Source organism: Mucor velutinosus, assembly GCF_035048745.1.
Source record: "Mucor velutinosus strain NIH1002 chromosome Unknown tig00001561, whole genome shotgun sequence".
Classification (NCBI taxonomy): domain Eukaryota; kingdom Fungi; phylum Mucoromycota; class Mucoromycetes; order Mucorales; family Mucoraceae; genus Mucor; species Mucor velutinosus.
The window spans coordinates 832,877-860,038 of NW_027041903.1; the positions used below are offsets into that span (position 1 = coordinate 832,877).

The 27,162-nt window shown below is 40.7% G+C and overlaps 11 protein-coding genes across 11 annotated transcripts; 6 read left to right on the forward strand and 5 right to left on the reverse strand.

Annotated features, from left to right (window-relative positions):
* Window positions 1–9: 9 nt before the first annotated feature.
* ATC70_008423 (uncharacterized protein) lies at window positions 10–818 on the forward strand (the record flags this gene model as incomplete). The annotated part of the gene is made up of 4 exons (XM_064827672.1): window positions 10–12; window positions 70–219; window positions 276–401; window positions 456–818. 4 exons carry the CDS (start codon window positions 10–12, stop codon window positions 816–818), a joined length of 642 nt encoding a protein of 213 aa, XP_064686956.1.
* Window positions 819–3,074: 2,256 nt separating this feature from the next.
* Window positions 3,075–3,330, reverse strand: ATC70_008424 (uncharacterized protein; the record flags this gene model as incomplete). Its single annotated transcript, XM_064827673.1, has 2 exons — window positions 3,075–3,262; window positions 3,318–3,330. 2 exons carry the CDS (start codon window positions 3,328–3,330, stop codon window positions 3,075–3,077), a joined length of 201 nt encoding a protein of 66 aa, XP_064686957.1.
* A 4,061-nt stretch (window positions 3,331–7,391) lies between these two features.
* On the reverse strand, window positions 7,392–8,279 carry ATC70_008425 (uncharacterized protein; the record flags this gene model as incomplete). Its single annotated transcript, XM_064827674.1, has 1 exon — window positions 7,392–8,279. One exon carries the CDS (start codon window positions 8,277–8,279, stop codon window positions 7,392–7,394), a length of 888 nt encoding a protein of 295 aa, XP_064686958.1.
* A 387-nt stretch (window positions 8,280–8,666) lies between these two features.
* ATC70_008426 (uncharacterized protein) lies at window positions 8,667–9,590 on the reverse strand (the record flags this gene model as incomplete). Its single annotated transcript, XM_064827675.1, has 1 exon — window positions 8,667–9,590. One exon carries the CDS (start codon window positions 9,588–9,590, stop codon window positions 8,667–8,669), a length of 924 nt encoding a protein of 307 aa, XP_064686959.1.
* Window positions 9,591–10,053: 463 nt separating this feature from the next.
* ATC70_008427 (uncharacterized protein) lies at window positions 10,054–11,351 on the reverse strand (the record flags this gene model as incomplete). Its single annotated transcript, XM_064827676.1, has 3 exons — window positions 10,054–10,588; window positions 10,706–10,932; window positions 11,127–11,351. 3 exons carry the CDS (start codon window positions 11,349–11,351, stop codon window positions 10,054–10,056), a joined length of 987 nt encoding a protein of 328 aa, XP_064686960.1.
* A 7,346-nt stretch (window positions 11,352–18,697) lies between these two features.
* ATC70_008428 (uncharacterized protein) lies at window positions 18,698–19,614 on the forward strand (the record flags this gene model as incomplete). The annotated part of the gene is made up of 3 exons (XM_064827677.1): window positions 18,698–19,124; window positions 19,205–19,288; window positions 19,346–19,614. 3 exons carry the CDS (start codon window positions 18,698–18,700, stop codon window positions 19,612–19,614), a joined length of 780 nt encoding a protein of 259 aa, XP_064686961.1.
* Window positions 19,615–20,722: 1,108 nt separating this feature from the next.
* ATC70_008429 (uncharacterized protein) lies at window positions 20,723–21,461 on the forward strand (the record flags this gene model as incomplete). The annotated part of the gene is made up of 3 exons (XM_064827678.1): window positions 20,723–20,732; window positions 20,779–20,840; window positions 20,898–21,461. The coding sequence occupies 3 exons, from the start codon at window positions 20,723–20,725 to the stop codon at window positions 21,459–21,461; spliced, it is 636 nt and encodes a 211-aa protein (XP_064686962.1).
* Window positions 21,462–21,555: 94 nt separating this feature from the next.
* ATC70_008430 (uncharacterized protein) lies at window positions 21,556–23,113 on the forward strand (the record flags this gene model as incomplete). Its single annotated transcript, XM_064827679.1, has 3 exons — window positions 21,556–21,747; window positions 21,799–22,545; window positions 22,601–23,113. The coding sequence occupies 3 exons, from the start codon at window positions 21,556–21,558 to the stop codon at window positions 23,111–23,113; spliced, it is 1,452 nt and encodes a 483-aa protein (XP_064686963.1).
* A 74-nt stretch (window positions 23,114–23,187) lies between these two features.
* Window positions 23,188–23,535, forward strand: ATC70_008431 (uncharacterized protein; the record flags this gene model as incomplete). Its single annotated transcript, XM_064827680.1, has 1 exon — window positions 23,188–23,535. The coding sequence occupies one exon, from the start codon at window positions 23,188–23,190 to the stop codon at window positions 23,533–23,535; it is 348 nt and encodes a 115-aa protein (XP_064686964.1).
* A 187-nt stretch (window positions 23,536–23,722) lies between these two features.
* Window positions 23,723–24,718, forward strand: ATC70_008432 (uncharacterized protein; the record flags this gene model as incomplete). The annotated part of the gene is made up of 5 exons (XM_064827681.1): window positions 23,723–23,809; window positions 23,860–23,922; window positions 23,978–24,092; window positions 24,143–24,348; window positions 24,398–24,718. The coding sequence occupies 5 exons, from the start codon at window positions 23,723–23,725 to the stop codon at window positions 24,716–24,718; spliced, it is 792 nt and encodes a 263-aa protein (XP_064686965.1).
* Window positions 24,719–25,144: 426 nt separating this feature from the next.
* ATC70_008433 (uncharacterized protein) lies at window positions 25,145–26,900 on the reverse strand (the record flags this gene model as incomplete). Its single annotated transcript, XM_064827682.1, has 2 exons — window positions 25,145–26,705; window positions 26,770–26,900. 2 exons carry the CDS (start codon window positions 26,898–26,900, stop codon window positions 25,145–25,147), a joined length of 1,692 nt encoding a protein of 563 aa, XP_064686966.1.
* Window positions 26,901–27,162: the final 262 nt, after the last annotated feature.

Here is a 27,162-nt window from a genome sequence, read left to right on the forward strand (position 1 = left end):
TTGTAAAACATGGTATACTTCTCAATAAAGATAACAGGGTTGAGTTCATGCTAATCTCGCTCCGAGTAGAGCAAAATTGCACTTGTTTTAGTTGATATTCAAAACGATTTCCTTGAAGGGGGATCACTGGCAGTGGCTGATTCAAATAGCATCTTGCAACCTGTGAATAGTCTCATCAAGCAAGTGAAAGCACAAGGTGGGTTGATTGTAGCTTCCAAGGTATTGCAGTCGTGAATTTATAGTGAGGACTCAAATAATCAATAATGCTCTTTTAGGATTGGCATCCACAGAATCACATCAGTTTTGCGTCAAACCATGCCGATAAACAGGTATTCGAGACCAAGGAAATTGAGTACGAAGGCGTCAAGCAGACACAAGTGATGTGGCCGGATCACTGCGTGGTAATTGTGTACAATGATATGTGTGTCTTGTTCTTTATACTCATACAATGACAGCAACACTCATTTGGCTCAGAGCTATCCAAGCAAATGGATGAAAAAGATATTGATTTCATTGTTCACAAAGGCATGAATGAACGTGTTGATTCGTACAGCGCCTTTGCCGATAACAATTACTCGGAAATCACACGTTTGGCCAAGATATTGTATCAGCACCACGTTGAAACTGTGATTGTCGTTGGGCTTGCTGCTGATTATTGTGTGAAATGGACTTGTCTGGATGCAATCAAGTTTGGCTTCAAAACAGTTCTCGTAAAAGACTGTACAAAACCCGTTGATCCACAGCAGTTTGAGTGTACTCTGTCTGAATTGAAAACAAAAGGTGTATCGATTCAGCATTACTCTGACACTTTTTGTTAAACAGTCAGAAACTGGGAAACAAGAAGATAAACAAGCCTATATACTGTATACAGTAGAACACCAAGCATAACGTAGCTATTCTTTTCGCAATGACGAATAAAATATGCATGATTAGTTTCAATCCTCCTCTTAAATTTAGGGACATTGGACATGTTGATCTTCCTCCAATGTTGCTGCTTTCAAGTAGTCGATCAACACTTTGACATGTTGGTGAGCTATGCTTTCAAGATCAGATGACTGTGGCTTGCTTTGTTCAACTTGGATAAGCCTTTTAACAGAACGTATGCAAACTCGCCCAGCTTAAAAATGCTATTCCCACAGTATTGCATCGACTAAACACTGTAATTGAGCCGAATAAAACGTAAACTAAACAAATATATATATATATATATATATATAAAACCAGTATTTCGACACTAATATTATCAGCACAACTTCCAACTTTGTCAGGCTTTTCTATTATTAATCAGACCTTGTTCCCCTGTGTTTGCTCTACTACAAAATGAGTCGTCGTTTGAACACCTGTAATGCTTCCTTTAAAATGAGGTTTTCAACCCCTACTAAATTGGAGTATACGGTGGAAAAAACACATTTTTCCTTAATAACAGCAGAGAAACATCCATGTGATGATCAAGTATATGAAATATACTCAGGGCGTTATATGACTCATGCTGGCACACAAAAAGAAACTTATATGTGTCACTATAGCAAAAGTTGGCATTGAGCGATTGTTTTTGGACAATTTGGCAGGAACTGATCTTTTCGGCAGTGTAGATCCGTGAAGCCATTTAAACACGATTTCATTACAACCTCCTGGTGTCGAATCTTGTATTATAAACTTTACAGATATCCTGAATCTCTATTCTCTCGACTTTGATACAAAGTTTTGTTATTTGCTTCCCCAATTATTGTGCTGACACTGACTTAGCCTGTTCGTTTTCGGTCATTTCTCCTAAGATATGAATGTTTAACATCGTGGATAGGCTTTATTATTACGTCTAGCTTCACGGCTAGATATGGCGTCTCTGTAGTGGACAATTATCAAAAGTGTCCTGCTAAGCTGATAAGCATCTCGTTCAATCCGAGCAGGTTGTCAGATTCAAATTTGCATAATATCATTGACGTTCAAGTTATAAAATCACTGTAGTCGCGCATTTCAAAAAGAAAGACCTGCACCTCAGAAGTAGAATAAAAGCGTTAATCGCTTAGATGTTAATTTCCGTACAATGCAAAACACCAGGGTCATCAGACAGAACCGTGATTTACTGATTCTCTTGGCAACACAACATACTATGCCTTGTTTTTGGTCAAATTCTGTCCAAATGTAGCCATTTTGAAGCACGAATAACTCATGCTACAAAGCGTTGTGGACGCCCGGAATAGGGCCAAACGTCTCTCCTTGCCCACGCTTTACTTACTGATGCTTTATCTCAAAAATCTTTAGGTCATTGCAAATTCATGAAAATTCTCATGATTTTCATGTGTACTAGTAAGGAAAAATTCTTGAAAATCAAACGATCGCGTTTTTCACCCCAAAAATGACGACTTTTTCTATAATAAATATTGAATCAAATTGATTGTAAAGATGCAACGCAACACTGGAAGCTGTTTATATGAAACTTTTATATGCTAGGTTTTGACATATTCACAGATAACCTGTTTTCATATTTTTGAAAAATGCTCATTATTTTCGGTCTGAAAGCTGCATGTAAACAGCACCATTCGATGCGGCTTTTTTAGTTCTCTAAAGATGTATTATAACGTTGGATGTGACAACGACAATTTTCATAGTTAAATTGTCAAAAACGTTCAAAGGATATCAAATCAAGTCAAGTTTGAAGACGAAAACACCCACTGCACAATTGCAAATTAAAGTGCAGCATTTACGGCTGCCGCGATGGCAGAAGACTGGGACCAAATCTACTGGCCGTGACGTCGAACAGGGCGCTCTCTCATTTTTCCATGCCCTCCTTTTTTTTGCCCTTTTTGCAAAACGCGTTTAATATCAAACCACATTGGTTTTGAAACCCTTTTGATTGAAAATAACACTCTAGCTTCTGATAACACGGCCTTCTTGCATTGTTAAAAGCACTTGATACTGCTTCTTTTAAGTGGAATATAGCAGGTACCGTTCGACAGCGAGCACAGAAAGACGTAGAACAAGCACTAATCAAATTTTTTTTATTGGGTTTCGATTATTTTTTTTGCCTGTTTGCCGTGGGCGCTGCTGCCACTACTTCTCTGCTATTCTGCTGTCTACTTCTTTGGTTTATTATGTCTGGTAGCTGCTTCTTTGGTCTCCATCTTTGACAGTTGCTTTGTTAGTCTTTGTCTGGTCTCTGGTGTCACTCGTTCTTCGGCTTTTCTACGCTGCTGGTGTTGCTGCTGGTGTTGCTGCTGGCGTTGCTGCTGGTGTTGTTGTTGATAATCTGGTGTTTCCTGGTCTACAGTCTTCGCTGTATGCTAGTTCTCTGGTCTATCTCTGGTGATTGCCTATACTTTTCTGGTCCATCCATGGCTGTGATAGGTTTAGTAAGCAATTTCTTTGGTCTTTAACTAGTCTCTGTTGGTGGCGTTCGTTCTTTGGTTTCTCTATGGTGCTGGTGTTGTCGCTGCTGTTGCTGCTGCTAATATGGTCTTTCCTGGTCTACTGTCTTTGGTGCATGCTCGTTCTCTGGTTTATCTCTAGCTGTGGTAAGTGGTAAGTATCTTCTTTCTTCTGGTCGCAATGATATAAACCTTCTTTGAACGTTTATTTTGTTACTTCCTTTCTCGTGATAATGCATTCATGATGTTTGCCTTGTTGCGCTTTTTTTCTTTTTCTTTTCTTTTCTTTTGTTGGTAGTGTTTCCTCTGTGGCTTCACATGAAACAAACTTAGTCATTATGTTGTATTGCAAACTTATAATACCACTGTTGCTTTTTCAATTGTGTGTATTTGTGCCATGTTGCTTTACACCCGACTATTACTACCATGCGCGCTGCTCATGTATGCATTATTATTGCAACAATAGCAACGAGCATCTTTGAACATCTTTGATGTTGTGTTTGTTACGCTTTTCTTTGACTCGCTTCGTGTGAGCGCCTTTCTTTTTTTTTGCCTACATACTACTATACTCTTATAGTATTATGTTCATTTGTTCCTTTGATTATGTTTCTTTGAAGCATGCCTTTTTTACGTTGTGTGGATGTGCCTATCCCTGAAGCTCAAAAAGACTTTATCCGAGGCTAGGAGGTAGATAGGCCGCCTCCACTTGGTTGTCATTACTTACTTTAGTGATGATTGAGAGTCTCAACGCCAGAATCTAAAGCTAGGTGGTGTAAGTAAGGCATGCTCTAGCACCTGGGGGAAATTTGAGGATAGTGACAGCTATATTGCTATTATAGCGGCGCTTAAAATTTTGCCTCACATCAAAACAGGGGGAAACCCTCGCAAATTTTTTTTTAGGTCAGCGGAGTTTTCCAGCAATCTGATTGGCTGAGGGATCGAAGCAGCGAGGGTCTACAACTAGTTGGTTTCCTATTGATCTGTCTAACGTTATTTTGTCTTTTACAATAATAAAACCTTAATCAAATGGAAATAGAAGTGTATAATCACACCTTTAATGTTCTTCAGAATGGACACTTACTGTTTATGTCTCAATGAAAGCAATTTAGTTGTTGCATACAAGCATGCATCTTAGGCTACATTCACTTTCTCCTCAAGCCACTTTCTACAGTGTAGCAACATAGATGATGTTTATCATTGTATCACATCACATCTATGTTTACAACTCCAGTCAATTGTGTGTGCACAGGTGCCTCAGGAACTACAATACATTCAATCTCCCCAATGTCAAGATATCGAGATCTACCTACACTACATGAAACATATCAACTTAGGTGGCCTCTTAACAAGCTATACCAACAATCTATAAGGCCCCAGTGGCCTGCTATTTATATACCATCTCAACGTAGTAGTCATTGACCAGGGATCTACCATATTTAAGCAAGCTAGATGCCCTGTAATAAAGAAGCTCTTTGCTTTCGTTTTAGATACAGTTGACAACTGATTATTATCATCGACTTATTATTACGAATTCATCAGATGCCATTAATTGACATATCATGGCCCATCGATCTTAAACTTTCTTGTGCTGCTCGCGGATTATCTAAAGCACCAGATCAAAGTCCTCTTGACACTAGGGACATAGTTTTGGCACCAAGTTTTTTCGGTCTTCCGCCAAGAGGTCTAGCTGGGTCAGGGCAATATAGTTTTCTGAGCCTTGTAAGAGTAGAGTTACCCACTCCTGGATACAAATTTTTTATCTTTGAGAACGAACGACCACGTTGGAGCAAAGATTGGAGAATGTTGCGCAAATCTTGTGTTAAACGAGCAGGCATAATAAAAGTTTTGAAAAAAAAGAAAGCAAAGAAATAAAGAAAAAATATGAAAAAACTAGCTTCTTTTATATTTTTAGAATGCTACTGGGATATTAAATATCCTGAGCATACCGCGGGCAGTTTTTTAGATTTCTTCGATACGTTTATTGGAAGTAAAGATATCAACCATTTTATATCATCTAGAATTACCCACCTAACATTTTTGCCACGTCTCACTTTAGCTGGTTATACTGGGATTAAAATATAGTCCAGCCATGAGGTTTTTATGTTGCTGTAATCCCTATAAGCTGTTCTATCGAACGCAGCATGGGGTAGCTTTGTTTTCTGAGTTTTGGCAATATACTGGGTAAAAGTCAAGATTATTTGAAAGAACGGGACAGTTTTTCTCCCTACAGTAGTTACTTCATATACGGGCAAGCAGCATACTGGTATTCCCGCTTTTTAGTCCTTAGTGTCCCTAATACAGCAAAATATGAGTGCATTTGAGCTGCATTTTTTTGCCTTCAAGGCCGTTTTATATCGTTAAAATAGCCCCAAATGGTTGCTCTCATCTGGCAGTTACTTTCTGACACCTTTGCTCAACTTTTTGGGGATCAAAAAAACATGAACAAAATTCGACCAAAAAGCATGAGGTACCCTCATGGTTTTCATCGAAAATCAAACGATCGCGTTTTTCACATTGAAAATGGAGACTTTTACTATGGTATATTTTGAATCAAAACGTTTCTATCGATCCAAAGCAACCTCTGAAATCATCTTTGTGGGACTTTGATATATAAAATTTCGATATTTTGGCCCAAAACCTCTTTTCATATTTTTACAAATCATTCAATAAGTGTATTCAGAACATCTATATAACCTGGTACCATTGGAAGCGCCTTGAAAAGTACTCCAGGAAAGCTTAAGGAAGCATGGGGTGATTATCATACTTCACTTAGTCTAATCTGCAAAAATAGCTCGATCGAGTCCAGAATCATCAAAATTTGTCCAATCTGGAACAGACTATGATTCTGGGTTTGAATTAATTTTGGCTGGTGGAGCCAACTGGAAAACTCATGCCCTTTTTATAAGGCAATACAGTAGTAAATGCCCTTGAGGCGTATAGAAAGTAGGTGGCAGGTCATAGCACTATCGTTTATGATGATATTTTATTGCCTTCTATATCGTTCATAATGATATTTTATTGCATTCTATATTTAATAACGTTAGTCTGGACATTGACGATGCATGGGTTGCATAAAATGTCTGCAGTAAGTAGTGAAATCTCTGAGGCTCCGAGCAGTCGTTCAAAGAAAACGTTGGTAGCATTGAGCAGAGGAAAGAGGGTAGAAATAATCGTGGTTTTTGTTGATTGATTGTAAAATCATTATTCTCATATGAGCCAGGTCTGATAGATGCCTTGAAACTCAGATTCCATATTAGGGTTGTAAAATGCAAAAGGACTGAACATTTATTATGTTATGATATTGAACCAAAATGTTTCTATTGATCTAACATAACATCTGAAATTTTCTTTGTGGGACTTTGATACGTAAAATTTCGACTTTTTGGCCAGAAACCTCTTTTTATATTTTCATAATTTGCTCAGTAAATTTATTCGAAACATTTACCTTACTTGGTACCATTGGATGCGTCTTGAAAAGTACTTTGAGATTGTATTAGGAAGCAATTTTTTTTGTAGGGGAAACGAGCTCCAGGTTTTTATTTAAAGTCCTTTAAATGTCATACTGAGGGATAGAAAAGGCTGTTGGTGGACCCAATGTCTGCAATGAAGGGGAATAAGATATTTTTGAACTAAGTTGGGAAAGTAATCTACTACTAATAAGGTGCGACTCCTAGAGCCAGTACAGTCTTGAGGAAATCGTCAAAATATAGATCATGGATAAGAGTACAAAACACCAAACGAGGACATCAGTACTACGTCAAAAAATCAAACAACTTGCGTTCACCAGGATTTGAACCGGGGATCCTCCCGTTGGCATACGGGAGTTCTACCACTTCGCCCTACCACCAGGGACTGTATTAGGAAGCAATTTTTTTTTGTAGGGGAGTTGTACTCCATTTTTTATTTAAAGTCCTCTAAATGTCATGATGAGGGAAGAAGAAGACTGGATATATTTTTAAAGGCAAGGAAATGAAAAAGGGAAGCAAGGAAGTGGATTACGACCATAAAATACGTGGGGATACATACTTACAAATCAAACTGTAATTCCGATTCCAAGCGGGACAGAGAACGGGCAATAGATGTGTTAACGTTGAGGGTGACAAAAGGGACATGGTCGAAGATGGAGCGCCAGTGGGCTTGCCATATACAGAGTAGACTGGTAGCGAAAACTTGGTAAACGGTAAGCTCTAGAAAAGGTAAGGAGGCAGAGCGAGTGGGTTCAGCTATGGATAGAGTTTGAATGCTGTGGAGGAATGGGAGAAGGACGTCGTCGGTCATCGGTGAGTGGGATAGGTATGTAGTGGCAAGGAACCGCCATACAGCGAGTTTGAGAGGACAAGTAAAGAAGAAATGTTGGATATCCTCCGGGCTCCGGGTCAAACAGAGAGGACACGAAGGTGAAGGGTGAGTTGTGGGGATGAAGTGGTGGAGGGTCGATTTGGAGGGAATTTTTCGATGGATAAGTCTATACCATACAGTTCGAGATTGAAGGAGAATAGGTAGTTTCCAAAAGAGGCGCCATTGGGAGGGGGAAAGAGGTGAAGTGTTGATGGTGGGCATGTCAGTGGAAACCAAGTGTTTGTAGTATTGAATACTGTTGAGTGGCAGTGTTGGAGGTAGTGGTGTTATAGGTTTGATTGGACGGCGAATGAGTGGGCGGATGTTGTGGGGGTTGGCACCAAAGGAGGCACTGGTAAATGAATGGCGAGGGGCCTGACGGCAGAGAGCGAGAAAGAATGGTTGGAGGTAGATTTGGCCTTCCTCAATCCAACGGGCAACTCGATGAGATATTCTTGGATAATGGCAAAACTCAAGAAAGGTCCAATTTCTAAGACGGATCACTTGTAAGTCGAAGTCAAAGGTAAACACATCTATTGCGAGCAGTTTCTGGACGGCGTGATGTCGGTCAAACATTTGATCTGGAGCTGTGAAAAAAGAGAAATGGGGGTGAGTAGAAGGGACGGTATGTAAGATAATTTCAAGGAAAGGTAATGATAAACCTGTATGAAAATTTAAGTGACAGGTTGTGAAGGAACGAGGTATTCGATCCATGGTGGTAATGACATTCGTGAGTATGTTAAGGAAAGCTTGGTGTGGACTGGGTCGATGTTGGAACCAGATGGTTTGTCGAGCAGCAGTAAAGAGTAAGTAGTAAAAGTTATCAGAGAAAGCGGTAGAGTGGAAATACAATTGCAAGGTGTACTGGAGGAGTGGAATGCTTGGGGTGGTGTATGTCGGTAATAGTGTTGAATGACAGGCGGCTAAAATGAGGGGGCAAATCCAGCGCCATTGGAGAGCTTGTTATTGGACAATGGGATCTAAAACTTGGAGGCCGCCATGATGGCGAAGCTGTTGAAGGGTTCTAAAGGATAGTTTGGGGAAGATACGAAAGTTAATGAAGGAGGACCCAAGGCTGCGTAAGGAGAGTAATTGAGCTTTGGTGAAAATAAAATTGCGCATGACATGCCAGAGTTTCGAGAAAATGAGTGTATTGAGAGCGGTTGCTTTTCCACGAATGGAGAGGTTCCGTTGGGAGTGAATATGGATGCATTGTTGGATATTGTTGTAGAGTTGCTGGAAAGCGAGGTTGCGTTGGGATAGACTGGAGCATATGGGATAGCCAAGATATGTTACTGGATCAGGAGAGGTGCGGTCATGCATTTGGTGAATTTGGTGAGTAGCAAGAAACTCGCGCCAATCTGGTTGTGGGTGTCCAGAGAGCGAAATGGCTATAGTTTTCCTGTAATTTAGTAGTGCATTCGATGCTTTCATGTATGTATTGATAGAGTCCTGCAGAAGAAGAAAATCCGAAAAGTTCTTCAAATAGACTAATGTGTCATCTGCATAGGCTAGAATTTTGTACTTAATTGGATTGCAATGGGTGGGAGAGACTGAAGGAGTGTTGCGAGGGGAGTCTGGCGGAGAGGATGAGTTGGTGAGGCTTTCGGTTAGATCGTCCACGCCGGCAGTAGGTGATGGATGTGGTGGGGCTTCTTGTTGTACATGGAAACCCTCAAAAGTAGGGTTCTGTTGAATGGAGCGGAGGAAAGGGTCAAAAGCAATGTTGAAAAGGAGGGGACTGAGTGGATCATCTTGGCGAAGGCCTCTTTCTTGAGGAAGAGGTGCCGTGGTGATGTGGCCATTAATGTTGATCTGAATGTTAGTGGAGAAGAAAAGTGAGTTGATACAGTGTGTTAAAGATTGTGGAATACCAAATTGGAGCATAACGTGTTGAAGATATTCGGGATGAATACGATCATATGCTTTTTCTTGATCCAAAAGAAGAGCAATGGTGGATGAATGGTTGGTAGTAGCTAGAAGTTTGGTGGTCTGTAATTGGTGAATTCGTAATAATAAGTCGATGATAATAATCAGTTGTCAACTGTATCTAAAACGAAAGCAAAGAGCTTCTTTATTACAGGGCATCTAGCTTGCTTAAATATGGTAGATCCCTGGTCAATGACTACTACGTTGAGATGGTATATAAATAGCAGGCCACTGGGGCCTTATAGATTGTTGGTATAGCTTGTTGAGAGGCCACCTAAGTTGATATGTTTCATGTAGTGTAGGTAGATCTCGATATCTTGACATTGGGGAGATTGAATGTATTGTAGTTCCTGAGGCACCTGTGAACACACAATTGACTGGACTTGTAAACATAGATGTGATGTGATACGATAAACATCATCTATGCTGCTACATTGTAAAAGGTGGCTTGAGGAGAAAGTGAATGTTGCCTAAGATGCATGCTTGTATGCAACAGTAATGTGAAGCCGTGCTCGCCAATGAAGCGGTTCGGCATGAATCCAAGTTGTTGGGGGCTGATTAATTGTTGCATATGTGGCATCAGACGCTGGTTGAGCAGGCGTGTGAAGATTTTGGCATCGCAGTTGATTAACGAGATGGGACGAAAATTCCTCAGGTTTGTGAGATCGCCCTTTTTAGGGAGCAGACACATGCAAGTAGTGAGCCAGCTATCGGGAAAGACACCGAGGGTAAGAGCCTCCTTGAAGACGGCATGAGCAAGTTGGGCTGTTTGTTGGTGGCATAGTAGCACCGCTAGGATTTCATAGGGTAGGCCATCCGTACCTGGGCTGCTATGGTTGGGCGACCGCTGTGCACCAGTCATAATCTCGTCGATGGTAAATGGCGTCTCCAAGGTGGGTTGGCTGTTTACTGGGATCTGTGCTGAGGCAGGGATGGTGTTGCATAGTTCAGAGATGCTGGTATAATCTATGGGGTCAGTGGTATATAGTTTACGATAAAAACATACTGCAGCATCCTGCATAGTCTCTGCCGTATCGCAGATGGAGTGGGTGTCTGGATGTTAGAGAACTAACATGGTGCGTTGAATTTGTCTAGTGGCGACCGTGCGTTTGAGGTATCCTGCAGACGTTTCACCCTGTTCACGCCACATTTTACCCGCACGAATGGTTTGTTGGATGGAGATCTCCTGTTGCAGATCGCTGATGAGTTTCTCGATAACGGGTAATCGTTCTCGGAGAATGGTTGGTTGATTCTGATATCGTTTGAACAACTGGTTGCGTTTCCTTTGAAACCGTTTGAGCTATCGGTTGCGCCAAGAGCTGTGGCGGCGACCAATGCGACGGGCAATGGTTTTCACTACGGCCTTGAGTGCATCCCATTGTGCTTGAGGGGAAGTACCTGGTTCCTGGAAGAACTGGTCTAACGCCTGGTGGATTTCGGTGACGAAGTACTCGTTCTTTGCTAGCTGGGGATTAGCTCGCCAAAGTCCAGTACCCTGTTGAGAGGAGGAGAATTGAAAGGTGGTATTGAGGATGGCATGATCAGTCCATTGGGAGCACATAAAATCAATGGAGGACGAGTGTAGTTGTTGAAATAGCGTTGGTGAGCAGTAGACATAATCGATGGTCGACCGTGAGGTCCCGCGACAGAATGTTGGTAAAAGTGGCCCATCATGTTTTGAGTGGGTACATTCGATGAGGTGATTGCTGAGTAAGTCATGCAAGCGATGTTGAGCCAGCATGGCAGAGTGGTGGTGGGGTTGATCTGACTGTGTATTAGGAAGCAATTTTTTTTTGTAGGGGAGTCGAGCTCCATGTTTTATTTAAAGTCCTTTAAATGTCATACTGAGGGATAGAAAAGACTGTTGGTGGACCCAATGTCTGCAATGAAGGGGAATAAGATATTTTTGAATTAAGTTGGGAAAGTAATCTACTACTAATAAGGTGCGACTCCTAGAGCCAGTACAGTCTTGAGGAAATCGTCAAAATATAGATCATGGATAAGAGTACAAAACACCAAACGAGGACATCAGTACTACGTCAAAAAATCAAACAACTTGCGTTCACCAGGATTTGAACCGGGATCCTCCCGTTGGCATACGGGAGTTTTACCACTTCGCCCTACCACCAGGGGCCTGTATTAGGAAGCAAAGGATGATCTTCACAACTTATATAGTCGAATCAAGTCGAAGAAAGACGCTTTCTGTCCAATCTTGAACAGAAATAATGTTCTGGATTGGAATCAATTTTGGCGGCTGGTGCGGCCGGCTGGCAGACTCAATGCCCTCCTTTCCATCAGGAAGGCAATACAATAATAGATACTTTTGAAGCGTATGGAAAGTAGGTGGCAGATCATATAGCATTATCGTTAGCTATGCTGCTCTTTTTGAATCTATATTTGATAACGCCAGTCTATCAAAATACTTGTTAGATCAATTTCTTTCCTTTTTGAGGCTTTGAAAGTGTTTAGGGACCATAAATTTATTATGTTATGATATTACATACAGGCAAAATCTCTTGACGTTAAATTATATGTATATGATTAAATTATGTACAGGCTTTAAAATACATTGGTCATAGCAATCAATGGACAGTACAAGCTTTGAAACAAGATGCAATCATAAAAGAGCATAATATTGAAGCTAATGACAAGACGTGGTTGTTTTTTTTATTAATGTGTATTTGAGTTTATGAGATCACCATACTTGATGGATTAAAATATTTCAGATTTTTGAGGCTATTTTGACTTGTATAGATAGAGGTAGCAGAGATATAAGAACGACTTGGCCTTGTATAGATGTCAGGCATTAATTGTCTTGATAATTGATTGAGTAAGAGGAAGCACAGATGAGAGTAGGGCTTGACCTTGTATAGATGTAGAGATGGTATATTTGAACAGTCTTGTCATTTTAGGAGCTTGTAGGAAGCACAGATGAGAATAGGGCTTGACCTTGTATAGATGTAGAGATGGTATATTTGAACAGTCTTGTCATTTTAGGAGCTTGTAGGAAGCACAGAGAACTTGGCTTGATAGCATTTGGAGAGGACAGCTTGCTTTAGATGAGATAGAACATGAGATGGCAGAGGCAACTAGATAAAGATGAGATGAGTACACAAGTACTGTGGCATGAGTGCGTAACAAACCATTTGGGCAAAGAAAATTGACCATCAATAAAAGGAACCAACACTATATAAACAGGTACCAAGGTGTAAACTTGCTTCACCTATCACAAGATTATCGACACGCTCAAGACACCTTTATCTCAGATCATAGGGCTGAACCCAATTCTCGTCGGCAATAAAGCCTGTGGTCATCCCGTAGCATGACCAAAGGATTTGTCCTGCAGTCTACTCATGATTATGAAGCTGTGATCCTACTCAGTCCCTACAAAAAAGTAGTTTTTCGGCACTATGTAATCAATAGGTTAGTCAACATGGCTCATACGTCCAACAAGATAATAACTTACTCGCACAGTTCACCAAGGTCTGCATGTATCAAAGATAGTGTGGCCTTTTTCTAGCATGGACCAAAAGACGTAGAGAGGACCATGGATTTGTAAGGCATTGTATGTAGCAGTAGTAGAGGCCAATAGACAGTAGAGTATTTGATTTACTTGACCATATGTAGAGAGAGAGAGAGCCCAAATGTCTTGTAGAGAGTTTGTATGTATAGAGTATTTTGCTTGTTGTAGAGAGATGAGATGAAGAAGAAGAGGGAAAAGCTGTTGAAAAAAATCCCTATTTATATCCTTCTCATCGACTTTCATGTGAGTCTAGTATCCTTGCCACACTCAAATTCGTTTCCTTTTACTTTTCTCCACGATATACTACTTTGAGCGCGTGAAAATAGTACCATTTTGACGTTTGGCACTTGCTCTATTTGATCCGCTTCGTCCGAGGCTTTCAACTGTTTTCTGTCTCGAGTTATGTCCATTTTGCTACTTCAAAAAGCCCTTTTTCCACCTTCACATGAAACGAGTTCCCCCATCTCTTCCTAGATGCAATTAACAGAAAACTTCTCACAGGCTCAGCCTCATCAAAAAGTAAACAAAAAATGTCATTTGACACTGAAACAAATGCAGCTGGTTGCTTGATTAAGTAATCTTTCTCTACCTCCCCTTAATTTCTCTCTCTAAAATTACAGTTCTCGATCCATCTCTCTTGTTGTTTACATCAGTCATAAACTGTCCATCTAATCGGACAATACGAGTGTTAAGGTTGGCTTACTTGTCGTTTACATCACATCGGAGCCAGCATAACTGATTCTGGACCAAGAAACAAGTGTATACCTCGGAAAACAAGCGTGCCATATAAATATTACTGCGGCAATCTCCATGGAATGGAACATAATGGATTGTTTTCGAACCAGTGCAAGTCATCTTGTTTCCAACTATCATGGTTGCTGTCAATGATGTCAATCAAGTGTTTGCGCTACTAGATATCATCAATATGCCCACATTTACATAGTGAGTTGGTCATTCTTGTGTATCATTCCTGCAACCTGTTTTTAGTTCTTATGCCAAGAGCATGCATCTCATAAAGAGTCGACACGTTTGATATCATTTTTTTAGGGATCTTCCTCTTTTAGAAGGTATTCGGATCATGCAAGATCAAAATAATTCATTTGCTAAGCAAAATTGAGCTTTAAAAAAATCACATGTAAAGTAAACAAAAGGACATGAATTCAAGAGAGATAAGCAAGTAAATGGCCAATTTGTGGTCAAAGAGAGGATATTTTACTAGAAGGTATGTGCATCATTAGAAAGCAAATTGCTTGAGGAATTCAATGGTACTATTTTCAGGGTTCTAAGTAAAGTACACATTGCGAAATTCATCAAACAAGGCCGTGGGATTTCCAAAAGAAGGAGGTTTCTGAATTAAACTTCACCTGCAATATCATTTTTATCTGTGTGCTATTCTATTTCTTTGGATCATGTCACGCTCCTCTTACGTCACCAGCCTGTCCTTTTTGGGTCTCACGTTGGGTACGCTATCCATTTGAGAAGGAGTCTCGCTTTCTCGTATAATCGTTTCTGTGGGTATCATTGCCGTTATATTATAGGGCTTTGAGCAATTAAGGAGAGTCTTCTTTTAGCCAGCCAAAACGGATTACAATCCCGCTCGACTTTCTGTCATGATTCGTTGCTTTTGGATCCTTTTGCGATTTGATCGACTTATTTTAGAAGATTCGACTATGAAAGTTGTTGTGATCATCCTTTCAGCCTTAAGAGTCCCTGGTGGTAGGGCGAAGTGGTAGAACTCCCTTATGCCAACGAGAGGATCCCCGGTTCAAATCCTGGTGAACGCAAGTTGTTTGATTTTTTGACGTAGTACTGATGTCCTCGTTTGGTGTTTTGTACTCTTATCCATGATCTATATTTTGACGATTTCCTCAAGACTGTACTGGCTCTAGGTGTCGCACCTTATTAGTAGTAGGTTTCTTTCCCAACTTAGTTCAAAAATATCCTATTCCCCTTCATTGCAGACATTGGGTCCACCAACAGTCTTTTCTATCCCTCAGTATGACATTTAAAGGACTTTAAATTAAAACCTGGAGCTCGTCTTTCCTACAAAAAAAAAAAATTTACAGCCTTAAAATATCTAGAAGAACTTTTCAATGCGCATCCAACAGTGTTGGGTGTAATAGATATTTTGATTGAAATTATTGAGCAATTTACGAAATTATGAAATGAGGTTTTTGGCGAAAATGTTGAAATTTTACATATCAAAATCCCAAAAAGGTAGTTTCAGGGGTTACGTTAGATCGATAGAAACTTTTTGATTTAATATCATAACATAATAAATGTTCAGTACTTTTGCACTTTACAATCCTAATATGGAACCTGAGTTTCAAGGCATCTATCTGTCCTGGCTCATATGAGAATAATGATTTTACAATCAATCAACAAAAACCACTGTTATTTCTACCCTCTTTCCTCTGCTCAATGCTGTCAATGTTTTATTTGAGCGACGTCTCAGAGCCTCAGAGATTTCATTACTTACTGCAGACATTTTATGCAACCCATGCATTGTCAATGTCCAGACTAACGTTATTAAATATAGAATGCAATAAAATATCATTATGAACGATATAGAAGGCAATAAAATATCATTATAAACGATAGTGCTATGACCTTCCACCTACTTTCTATACGCTTCGAGGGCATTTACTACTGTATTGCCTTATGAAAAGGGCATGAGTTTTCCAGCTGGCCCTACCAGCCAAAATTAATTCAAACCCAGAATCATAGTCTGTTCCAGATTGGACATATTTTGATAATTTTGGACTCGATCGAGCTATTTTTGCAGATTCGACTAAGTGAAGTATGATAATCACCCCATGCTTCCTTAAGCTTTCCTGGAGTACTTTTCAAGGCGCTTCCAATGGTACTAAGTAAAATAGATGTTTTGAAATCACTTATTGAATGATTTGTAAAAATATGAAAAGAGATTTATGGCCAAAGTGTCGAAATTTTACATATCAAAGTCCCACAAAGATAATTTCAGAGGTTGCTTTGGATTGATAGAAACATTTTGATTCAAGATATACTATAGTAAAAGTCTTCATTATCAAGATGAAAAATGCGATCGTTTGATTTTCGATGAAAACCATGAGGGATACCTCATGCTTTTTGGTCGATTTTTGACCATGTTTTTTTGGTCCCCAAAAAGTCGAGCAAAAGTGTCAGAAAGTAACTGCCAGATGAAAGCAACCATTTGGGGCTATTCTGACGATCTAAAACGGCCTTGAACGCAAGAAAATTCAGCTCAAATACACTCATACTTTGCTGTATTAGGGACACTAAGGACTAAAAAGTGGGAATACCAGTATGCTGCTTGCCCGTACATGAAGTAGCTACGTGTATATGGATGTAGAACATCACATAAGAATCAGATCCACAGATAATATGAAGGGTTACTATGTGTAAGTGGAGGGTCCAAATGAAAGTAGCAGTATTTTGATAAAATACGCAAGAGCAATCAGTAGCACGAGCTGCCGCTGCGCAGGTTGGTTCTCTACCTTCGCTACGCTTCGGTGAGAACCATCCGAAGCATAAACACTCATATGATTAGTGATTATATATCAATCAACAATCAGGGTTCCTCTTCTAACATTTTGGCTATATTAATTTTGGGATATTAGCCAAAGGCCCGCGGCAGCGCGAGCCGTTTGAACGTAGGTTGGTTTCCACCGAAGCGAAGCGTAGGTCAGGAAACCACCCGAAGTGCTGAAAGGCTCGTATACCATAGTAAAAGTCTTTATTATCGAGGTCAAAAACGCGATCGTTTGATTTTCGATGAAAAATATGAGGGGTACCTCATGCTTTTTGGTCCCCAAAAAGATGAGCAAAGGTATCAGGAAGTAACTGCCAGACGAGAGCAACTGTTTGGTGCTATTCTGACGATCTAAAACGGCTTCTATCGCGAGAAGTCACGGCACAAATGCACACATATTTTGCTGTATCAAGGGACACTAAGGGCTAAAAAGAAGAAACACCAGTATGCTGTCTGCCCGTATATGAAGTAGCTAGGCGTATATGGATGTAGAGCATCCTACAAGAATCAGATCCACAGATAATATAAAGGGTTTCCATGTGTAAGCGGAGGGTCAAAACAAAAGTAGCAGTATTTTTATAAGATACACAAAGGTAATCGGTAGCGTGAGCTGCCGCTGCGCAGGCTGGTTCTCACCGAAACGAAGCAGAGTTAGAGAGCCATCCGAAGCATAAACACTCATATTTGATAAGGTAAATGTCGTAAATTTTCTATCCAAATGTGGATCCTACTGAATACGCTAAATTGTTGTCTTGGTCAGGACTGCCTAGTAATCAATCGACTCAAACACACTGCTTCTCAAAGGGATTGCAATGATTCAGCATTAGCTTTTTGGATAGCTTTTGACAAATGATGCTCTCTATACTAATCGCCATGCACCAAGTTCTATTACAAGATGGAGTCCGCTTACAACAATGTGATTTTAAACAGGATCAATATGCAAGAGTTGATTTTCGAAGCTTGGCACATACGTCTATCTTTCACGGGCCACAAGCTCACACAAAAGTGAGCAGTGTCTCTTCTGCTATCCAAACTGATGCTAAAGTGAAATTGCATCGACTCTACTAGTGTGTTTGCAAATACTTGGGTAAGCCGTTGTCTAAATTACACAGACATCCAAAAAGTTATGGGAGCAAGTGCTGTATTATGGCAAAACAAATAAGCACAACTCAATTATAGTACAATGCTAGCTTATTTGATGTACGTTGTACAAAGATAAACATGGCAGTAGCCAGTTCACCATACTTTAACAATGTTATATGCCATGGTAATAGCTACTGATGATAAACGACGCATCACGAGCGCCATAGATTCGCTCTTGCAGTTCTCCAGGACACCTTCACACTGGGAGATTGTCTTGGTGATGGTCAGGTGGTTCCATAAAGTATACAAAATCTCCAAACGTGGTAATTATTCTACAATGAGCAATGAAATTGCGCAATTGTCAGAAATATGAAGTCAGGGTGTTACAACGGTATTGAGTGATCAACAATGCTTTATGGGGACATGTACACTTTATGAATGAAATGAGCACATGCCGAGTAGCAGTTGTCTATACAAATGCGCATCAGCAATAGATCTTGTGAGCCGAAAGACAATTCATCAAGTGACATCCATAACGTTTCAGTTAGAGATAGAAATATTCAGGAACAGAGTGTTCAAGAGCTCAAATTTGCATATATCACACTTCATTAGCAAAGACAGCCATAATTCAGCACGTTTGCAACAGTCAGAATAGCTACTCTATCGATTATACTCAATATTGTATGCTAAACCAGAGATGTTGGCATGCTAGTTTCGTAGATCCAAGACATAATGTGATGCTCCAATGCTCCCTATTGGTATGTTTCTCGGGATTCACAAGAGAGATGTTGAATCGCCTTTTCAACGAAAGCTCTCAAGATCCCATATAAAAACTGCAAGAAATCAAAATCATATGATATACAGTTTTTTTTTTTTTTTTTTTTTTTTTTTTTTTTTATTATTATTTACTTTGCTATATTTATAAAAATGGCTGAATCAAGGCCTCTTCTTTCAACTGTTCAGACAAGACAAGTGTATTTAGCTTGCCCTGAATCCTTGGATCCCCTATACCACAAACCTACAGAGCCCAACACAAGACATCGCTGTCCGTCCTTCTCTCAATCAATTCGCTCTGTTGGCCCAGACGATGTGGACTATATTCCAACACAACGCCGCAACTCGCGCGACAGCATTACCGAGACACTACACAATTTCATGGATGACATTCAAGAAGAGCAGGATGATGATGATGAGGATGAGGATGAGGAGGATGATGTAGTCAATGCAAAAACCAGATCAAAGCGTCAGCCCACCGACAGTGTTGCCTATGTTCAACGTCTGGAAGACTTTTTTGATCTCTTTTCATCTTCTCTCTATCTTGAAAATACTGTAGCTGTCGCTAGAGATCATATGGGTATGTTGTCCTGAAAAGAGAAAAACTTTTCTCAAACAAAATGTCTCATTCATGTTCTTCTCTATTGCTTCTGCATTTAGCCAATGAGCGAACTTACTTGGCCTGGGTTAGAACTAGTTTATCCATGATATCTATTGGTGTTGGTAAGTGTACTGAAACCATGGGTAAAAGCAAGTGCCTGAACATGTAACACTGACATAAATATCTCCTGTTAATTTTAGCAATCACACAGTTGTTTCGTTTAGACAAAGACATGCTGAAAGATCCTGCAATGGCAGATGATATGTTTGCTATCGGAAAGCCCTTGGGAATGGCGTTTATTGTCATTGGCATGTTTTACATGGTGTTTGCATTTATTCGCTATTTTCACTCTCAAGTGGCCATGACAAAAGGTTATTTCCCTGCTAGTCGTGGCATCATTATTGTTGCATCGACTGCTACTCTCACTGCTCTCCTCACCGTGTTCATGGTCGTTCTGCAGAGACACTAGACCTATAGAATCACTCAAAATATACCACATTCAAATTGACATATATCATCAAAACATGTACAGCATCGTAATAAAGTAAAGGTTGTCAGCTGTTTTTAAGTTTAGTAATGTTTCTGAATCATATTGGCCTGTCCCAACATGGCTATGCATGCACTAAATGTTGCACTAGATGTTTGAGGATTGCTCATCTTGAAGACAGGCAAAACAAACTTCCATTACCAGAGGCAATGGTACATGTCAACGGATGCACAAAGTTTAGCTACATATACGGCGGCTTGATTGTATTCACATTAAACCTTCTCCCAAGAATGCAAACTTCTTCAGTGGAAGCAGTGCCATTCAACAGTGGCTACATTTTCCCCTCTTTCATCTTGGACTCCTTTGCAGATTTCGCTGTGCTAGTTGAAGTAATTACCAAACAGAAACCGACGACTTGAAAGGCGTAATGTATGTAGCTCTGTTAATACAGAAGATCTGGCTTGAGAGCCGCTCCATGTCGCCGCTGATGGTATGCATTTCATCTGGCCGTATTCATGCGCATTTGTAGGCATGCATTTCGATCAAATCAAAAAGACCCCTCTGAAAAGTGATACCAAGAGTTATATTAGATTGGAAATTAAGTGCCTGAATAGCTCTGTGATGGCGATTGAGTGATGGATTAGCCATTAAAGAAGGTTGTTTGCTTAATTCGGGGTTCGTCCAACCTTTGGCCTAGAGCTGATTTGCCGTTTCCTGTTACTTGGATAGCCTAATGCTCGATTATACAGAACAACTCTACCAATTTTGCATTATATCAAAAAAAACAAATATAAATTGCGTTTTATGGAAATGCTGGTACAAACTGTCCGAGTGCTGTGAATGTGTCACCACGATTCTGCAGTGGATATAAGACGTCTGTCTGTTTGCTATTTTTTTTTTTTTTTTTTTTTTTTTTTTTTTTTTTTCTCTCACTTTCAATTGTCAGACAAAAGCAAATGCCCAACCCACTCGTTGTAACAATTGGAATCAGGCAAGTCAAAAGCCAATGCATTTGTAGTGTCTAGTTACTCATACGAATTCAACACTACAAACAGTGGGCCCTCCTGTTCAGGCAAGACGGTAAGAAATAATGATGCACTGTAAACATGTCAATGATGCGAATAGCGCTTTTCTCATAGACATTAGCATTGCTGCTCAAGAAACTACTAAACAAGGTTGTCGTCATTAATCAAGACGAGTTTTTCAAGGTAATCCGTTCGAGTCCTTGAATACGTTGCGAAAAAGTAGTAATGCGAAGTGATTAGTCAGACGACCAAATTCCTGTTGATGAGACGACAGGATTAGCAAATTGGGATGCACCTGGAGCAGTTGACTTTAAGAGCCTCAACAGAGCCATCAACAAAGCAAGAGAGGACCCCTATTCATTTCTCCAAAAAAAGGACAAGCCGTTGCAGAACAACCACCATGGATCAGATCTGCTATCACTCAAGGATTTCAGTGACATGGCTGCCGAATTAGACGCTCTCAAGGATATCATATTTGTCATTGTGGAAGGCTTTCTCTTGTTTTGTGATAAGCAAGTGTGCGACAACCTAGACAACAAGTTTTTTGTGAGGGCATCAAAGCAGATTCTGAAAACAAGACGAGAGAGCCGGAAAGGATACGTTACATTGCAGGGATATTGGGTGGATCCTCCAGGCTATTTTGACCGCATTGTGTGGCCACAGTACATTCGCTGGAACGATCATCTGCTGCATGATGAAACCAGAGATCCATCTATTCAAGTACTAGACACAGATGATACCAGCTCCAAAGATATTACCAATGCCGCCTTAGAGACGCTCTATCAAAAATACAAAGTGCATTAAAAACCGTCATGACAACTGGCTTTTTTTTTTGAATGGGAGGTGAGAAAGTGCTCATCTGTATCGCTTTCTTTACTTTTGTTATTTACAATTATTGATGGTGCCTCCTCCACGAAAACGTCTAAAGGGCCAAGAGAAGCACAGAGCACAAGGACAGAAGATTGATTTTGTCATCAAATCATTCTCAAAAGAACTAGTGCTCAAAGTATTTAGTTTCTTATCTCTCAAAGACTTGATACAATGCGCCGCAGTAAGCCTGCATTGGTCTCGTATGGCCAACGATGAAATGGTAATGTCTATATCTATTCAGAAGCGAGCGGATGGCTAACCTATTTTATAGCTATGGAAACCTTTATTCATTCGACGGTTTAGAGATCCACTGTACAAAGAGGACAGTCGATCACAGTGTCATTATGACCGACGTACCTCAGTGTCAAGATACAATGGAAGCTGGAAGAAAAAGTACCGAATACACCACAATTGGCTGCTAGGCAACTGCTCTATCTACGACATTGTGAACCACGCTACCACCCCACTCTCTCCAAACCACTTGCAATTCACACATGACATTGTATTCACAGCACAAGAGGGCGCATCAGCGATCAATATGTGGAGATACCAGAAAGACACAGCAACACCCCACCTGGTTCGACGCTTGCAATCCATAGAGCAGCCTGATGCCACCGAGATTACATTCATGAAGCTGATTGATGATGGTACTAGTACGAAGCATTTGATAGCTGGCTATGCAAATGGCGGTTTTACGCTGTGGCAGGTGGTGGCGACGGAGGTGGTTGAAGTGGCGAATTACTTGGCTGCATCTACAACACAGTTGGACAAGGTTACGTCCATTGGGATGGCACTTCCAATGATGATACTCTACACAGAGAGTGGGAAAGTGAGTGTATTTCGGATCAACGCAACTGTCAACTCCTTTGAGCTGATACACCAGCTGCAAAGCCCGATGCATTGGTCTCCTGTTACCCTTGATATCCACAGATACCCAAGCAGCAAGAGAGAGCTATGGAAAGCAGTGGTATGTTTTGGGCTGTCAGGCGGGAGCTATACCACATCCGTGGGTATACAGGTACATTTGATTCAACATGTGTATAGTTGGACTACCTTGCTAATGCCGTGAATAGGAAATGCTGCTCTCTTCTGATGCCATCTTGTCGTCAAGACATGGATTTGCACTGAACTCTGAGCCAGTGATACCATCTGGCATTGTATCATCAACATCCGTCAGCTATGGCAGTTCAGAAAAGATCACAGCCATGGCTTTCTCTCCACCGCATCTCATCACAGCACACGCAAACAACACTATGAAGCATTATATGGTGACAGACAACAAGCACTCACTGGAGATTTCATTCAAACAGACGCTGTATGGACACACCTACAGAGTGGATGCTTTAGCTATAGACGCTTCCAAGAGAAGACTAGTGAGTGGTGACCAATCTGGTATCAAAATATGGGATTTGACTACACAATCAGGGGAATGTCAAGTTACGATTGAAAATTACACAAACCAATCTGCTATGAATGAGCTGCCAGACGCCAGAATCAACACACTGGGGTTCGACGAAGATAAAATTGTCGCTATCATGAGCTTATCAGAGGGTTGTTTGGTCAGATCATGGTCTTTTGATCCTTAATTAAACGAGTGTTTTTTTTTTGTTGTTGTTGTTGTTGTTGTTGTTGCTTCATTGTCCTCTCAGTTGTTGCCACAATGAACATTTTGTACTATAAAAAGGAAGGGAAATCACAATCAGTTCTGTCTCGTTATTATCAAAAATTCTACAACAACATGTCTAGTCCTTATTTGCCTGAATGTGTCGCCAAGCTGCTCAACAAGCCCAGCAATGATGGCCATAATTTGGAGGTTCCAGCGGCAGTCCAGGTGGATGCTATGCAGCACCAGCATCAGCATAATCCAATAGACACTGCTAAATGCATGAAATGCGCTATTATCAACAAGATCTCGCAATACACTCCTCAGCTGCATTCAAGCTTTAGACTCACTTTCAAGGCTCAACCCAACTTGGAACTGCCTCTCTACCATCCATCTGCCAACTAAACAGTCTACATATCGCATTATTCATTTTATTTCCACCATGATTCCTTTGCTCAATTAATCTTAGTCAGCGTTTTTTTCACTGCCAGATTGGCATTAATCCAGCATATATAATTTCCCCACAGTTTTGTTCTTCTTTTTTTTTTTTTTTTTTTTTTTTTTACTCACTACATTTACAATAAAAAAAAAAATGGATATTCAAAATCTCTTTAGCGTCAAAGATAAAGTTGTTCTTGTCACAGGTGGCTCCCGTGGCATTGGTGAGATGATTGCCACCGTAAGTTTGATTTGGATGGAGGAGTATCAACAGAAACTGACATGAAGCAGGGCTTCGTCCAAGGCGGCGCCAAGGTGTACATCAGCAGTCGCTCAGCCAAAGCTTGTGATGAGGTACAGTAGTCATGTCGATCTGTAGACGAGTCGATTATTAAGCGGATTCAATTAGGTTGCTGCCAAATTAACTGCTTTGGGCCCTGGCAAATGTATTGCTTTACCTGCCGATTTACAAAATGTTGAGGATATCAAGAAGCTTGTTGCTGAACTGAGCAAGCGTGAGACTCGTATGTATTCATTTACTATAGGCTCTGTGCAGGTACTGAGGGATTTGTAGATTTGGATGTTCTTGTCAACAATGCTGGCGCTACTTGGGGTGCTCCATTGGATTCCTACCCTGATGCCGCCTTCCAGAAGGTCATGAATCTCAATGTCACCCGTATTTTCACCTTGACTCAAGCATGTCTCCCTCTTTTGAGAGCCAATGCTACTCAAGATATCCCCTCTCGTGTCATCAACATTGGTTCCATCAACGGTGAAGCAGTAAGTTACTTGAGGAGCCCTTCAATCTATTACTGACATTGTTGCACAGCCTCCTGGTTTAGAGACTTACGCTTACTCTGCCTCCAAGGCCGCCATCCATCACTTGACCCGTCATTTAGCTGGAAAGATGGGCAGAGAACACATTCTGGTCAATGCTATCGCACCTGGATCTTTCCCTTCAAAGATGATGGCTGCCACTCTCAAGGAACGTGGTGATGCTATCATCAGCGCTGTACCTATTGGCAGAGTTGGATCTCCCGAGGATGTTGCTGGTACTTGTATCTACCTCTCTTCTCGTGCAGGTCAATATACTGTTGGTGCTGTTATTGTCGTTGATGGTGGTGCTCTTGTATCTTCTGCTAGATTGTAATTTAAAATTGTATAATAAAGTAAAGCAACCGAGAGAGCCATGGTCTCTCTTGAATGCGCATAAATGCGAAATTCCAGTACATTGTCATTTGAGATTCATAACCCAACGCACTGCTCAGATGCCTGATAACTATGTCTCCCTATGAAGGGTCGATAATAACTGTATAAGAGTTACTGTTTATGTACTGTACTTGTATTTATTAATGTTTTGGAGGGTATAAATCTTTGGAAAGTGGAAATGCTATTTCTTATTAGGAGTGGGATCATTGTGTTCATCCTCCAATGCTCTTTTGCTGACTGTGCTGAGACTTGGGAACGGTATTGACATATTTTTGATTGTTATTGAGGTTTGCCCAGATTTGATTATTTTCATCCTTATTTACAGTGGCAGCGCGATGTTGGGCTAGAGGAGAGGTAGTATACATCTTTAGAAAATGTTAGGATGATGTTTCTTATTAGGAGTGAAGTCATCGTGTTCATCCTCAAACTTTCTTTTGCCGAGTATACTGGAAACTCTGAGAGAATGGACGGTATTGACATAGTCTTGGCTGTTGTTGAGGTTTACCCATGTTTGATTGTCTTCTTCCTTAATCACAGTGGCAAGGCGATGTTGGGTTGGAGGAGAGGAGAGGCTTGCATCACTGCTTTCAGGGCTTGAGTGCTCTTCTTCTGTCATTTCTTCAAGAGGAATATCGCCATATAGCATCTCGTCAGTGATTTCTTCAGGAGAGATGTCGCCAGATGGCATTTCATCAGTCATTTCTTTACGAGAGACACCATCATATACCAATTTGTCTGTAATCACTTCAAAGACATCGCCATGTTGCATCATATGTGTGGTTTCTTCACAAGAGACATCAGAATATGGCATTTCATCTGTAACTACTTTTCGAGAGGCATTATCATGTGCTGTTTCATCGGTAGATTCTTGAAAAGAAGCATCACCATGCAGCATTTCATCTGTGATTTTTTTGATGGGATCATCGCCATATAGCATGCCGTTTGTGATTTCGTCAAGAGAGACACCACCATGTAGCACTTCATCTGCAGTTGCTGTACGAGAGACATCACCATGTAGCATTTCATGTGTAGTTTCTTCACCAGACACATCGTCATGCTGTACTTTATCTGTGGTTTCTTGAAATGGGATTTGATCTTGTAGAATTTCATGTGTGGTCTCTGGTACGGCTTCAGTAGTCTCAGCCAATGGACTTGATAAAGAGTTGCCATCTGCATCAGCGGATGCTCTTGCAAGGTTTCCAAAGACCAACTCATTTGTTTGGGTCAATAACAGTTGTTCAATGTCAGCAGGCGTGAGGTTTTCAGGATCAAGGTTGGCAAGCCAGGTAAAAGCAGCAGAGACACGGTCTTGGGTGTTGCTAGCATCAGGTGTAGGCACAACCAAGTGTTGGCTTTGGCCATTGGCAGTATCAAACGCATCGACACAGGACAGGCTGTCGTCTGCGGTAACAGCATCAGGTGTAGATGGAGCCAATTGTTGATTATGGTCATTGGCAGTATCAAACTCATCGACAAAAGACAGGCTCTCATCTGCGGTGACAACATCAGGTGTAGAGGCAACCAATTGTTGATCTGGGTCATTGGCAGTACTAATCTCATTGACAAAAGTCAAATTATCGTCTGCGGTGACAGTATCATTAAAGCTAATGTACGAGTTGATTTCATCGTCGTCGTCATCACTGTTCAGTTCTTCTTCTTCGTTGTCAGGACGGATGTGTCCATCTTCTACTGCAAACCACCAATTGTTGTTTGTGTCTGCATCTGCAGCAGAAGCCATAGTAGTCGTATTGTTGTAGTATTCAGCAGAGTTTCCAGCACTCATGTAGCTGAATACATCTGTCTCTTCGTCATAAGGAATAATGCCATTGCCATCTCCTTGGCCAGACAAGCTTTGTGTTGGTTGTTGGGGCACTGGAGAGGGCGATCTTGAAAAAAATCGTTGCATTCCTTCAGCGGCACTGGAAATACTACGGAAAATGACAGATTTTCAATACAAAAACTCATTTGTAAATCACTAGACATGAAGCCTACTTTTTGATCATTCGGCGTTTCATGATGCCAACAGAGAAACGGTATCCAGGCCTATTTGCTCTTCGTACGGCTGAATTTCTCTGACTTGCTGCCAGCACACGTTTGACAAAGTTCTTGTTGATATTCTCCATTGTTGAATATTGCTTCTTTTTTTTTATTTTTATACAGATACAGTTGTCTGTTGTTGTAGTGGTTGTTTCTCCTTGTTTTGCAATGTTACTAATCTTCAATTCAGCTGTATAGGCAAACAGTGAAGTCGAATAGACGCAAACAAGGAAAATGTGGGTTTAAAGAGAAAAAGAAAGAAGAAAAGGGTAAAAAGCATTCAAAAAAAAGTGGGGGTGATTTTATACAACAGAGCTCTCTGAGCGGTTGTTGAATCGATAGATGTTC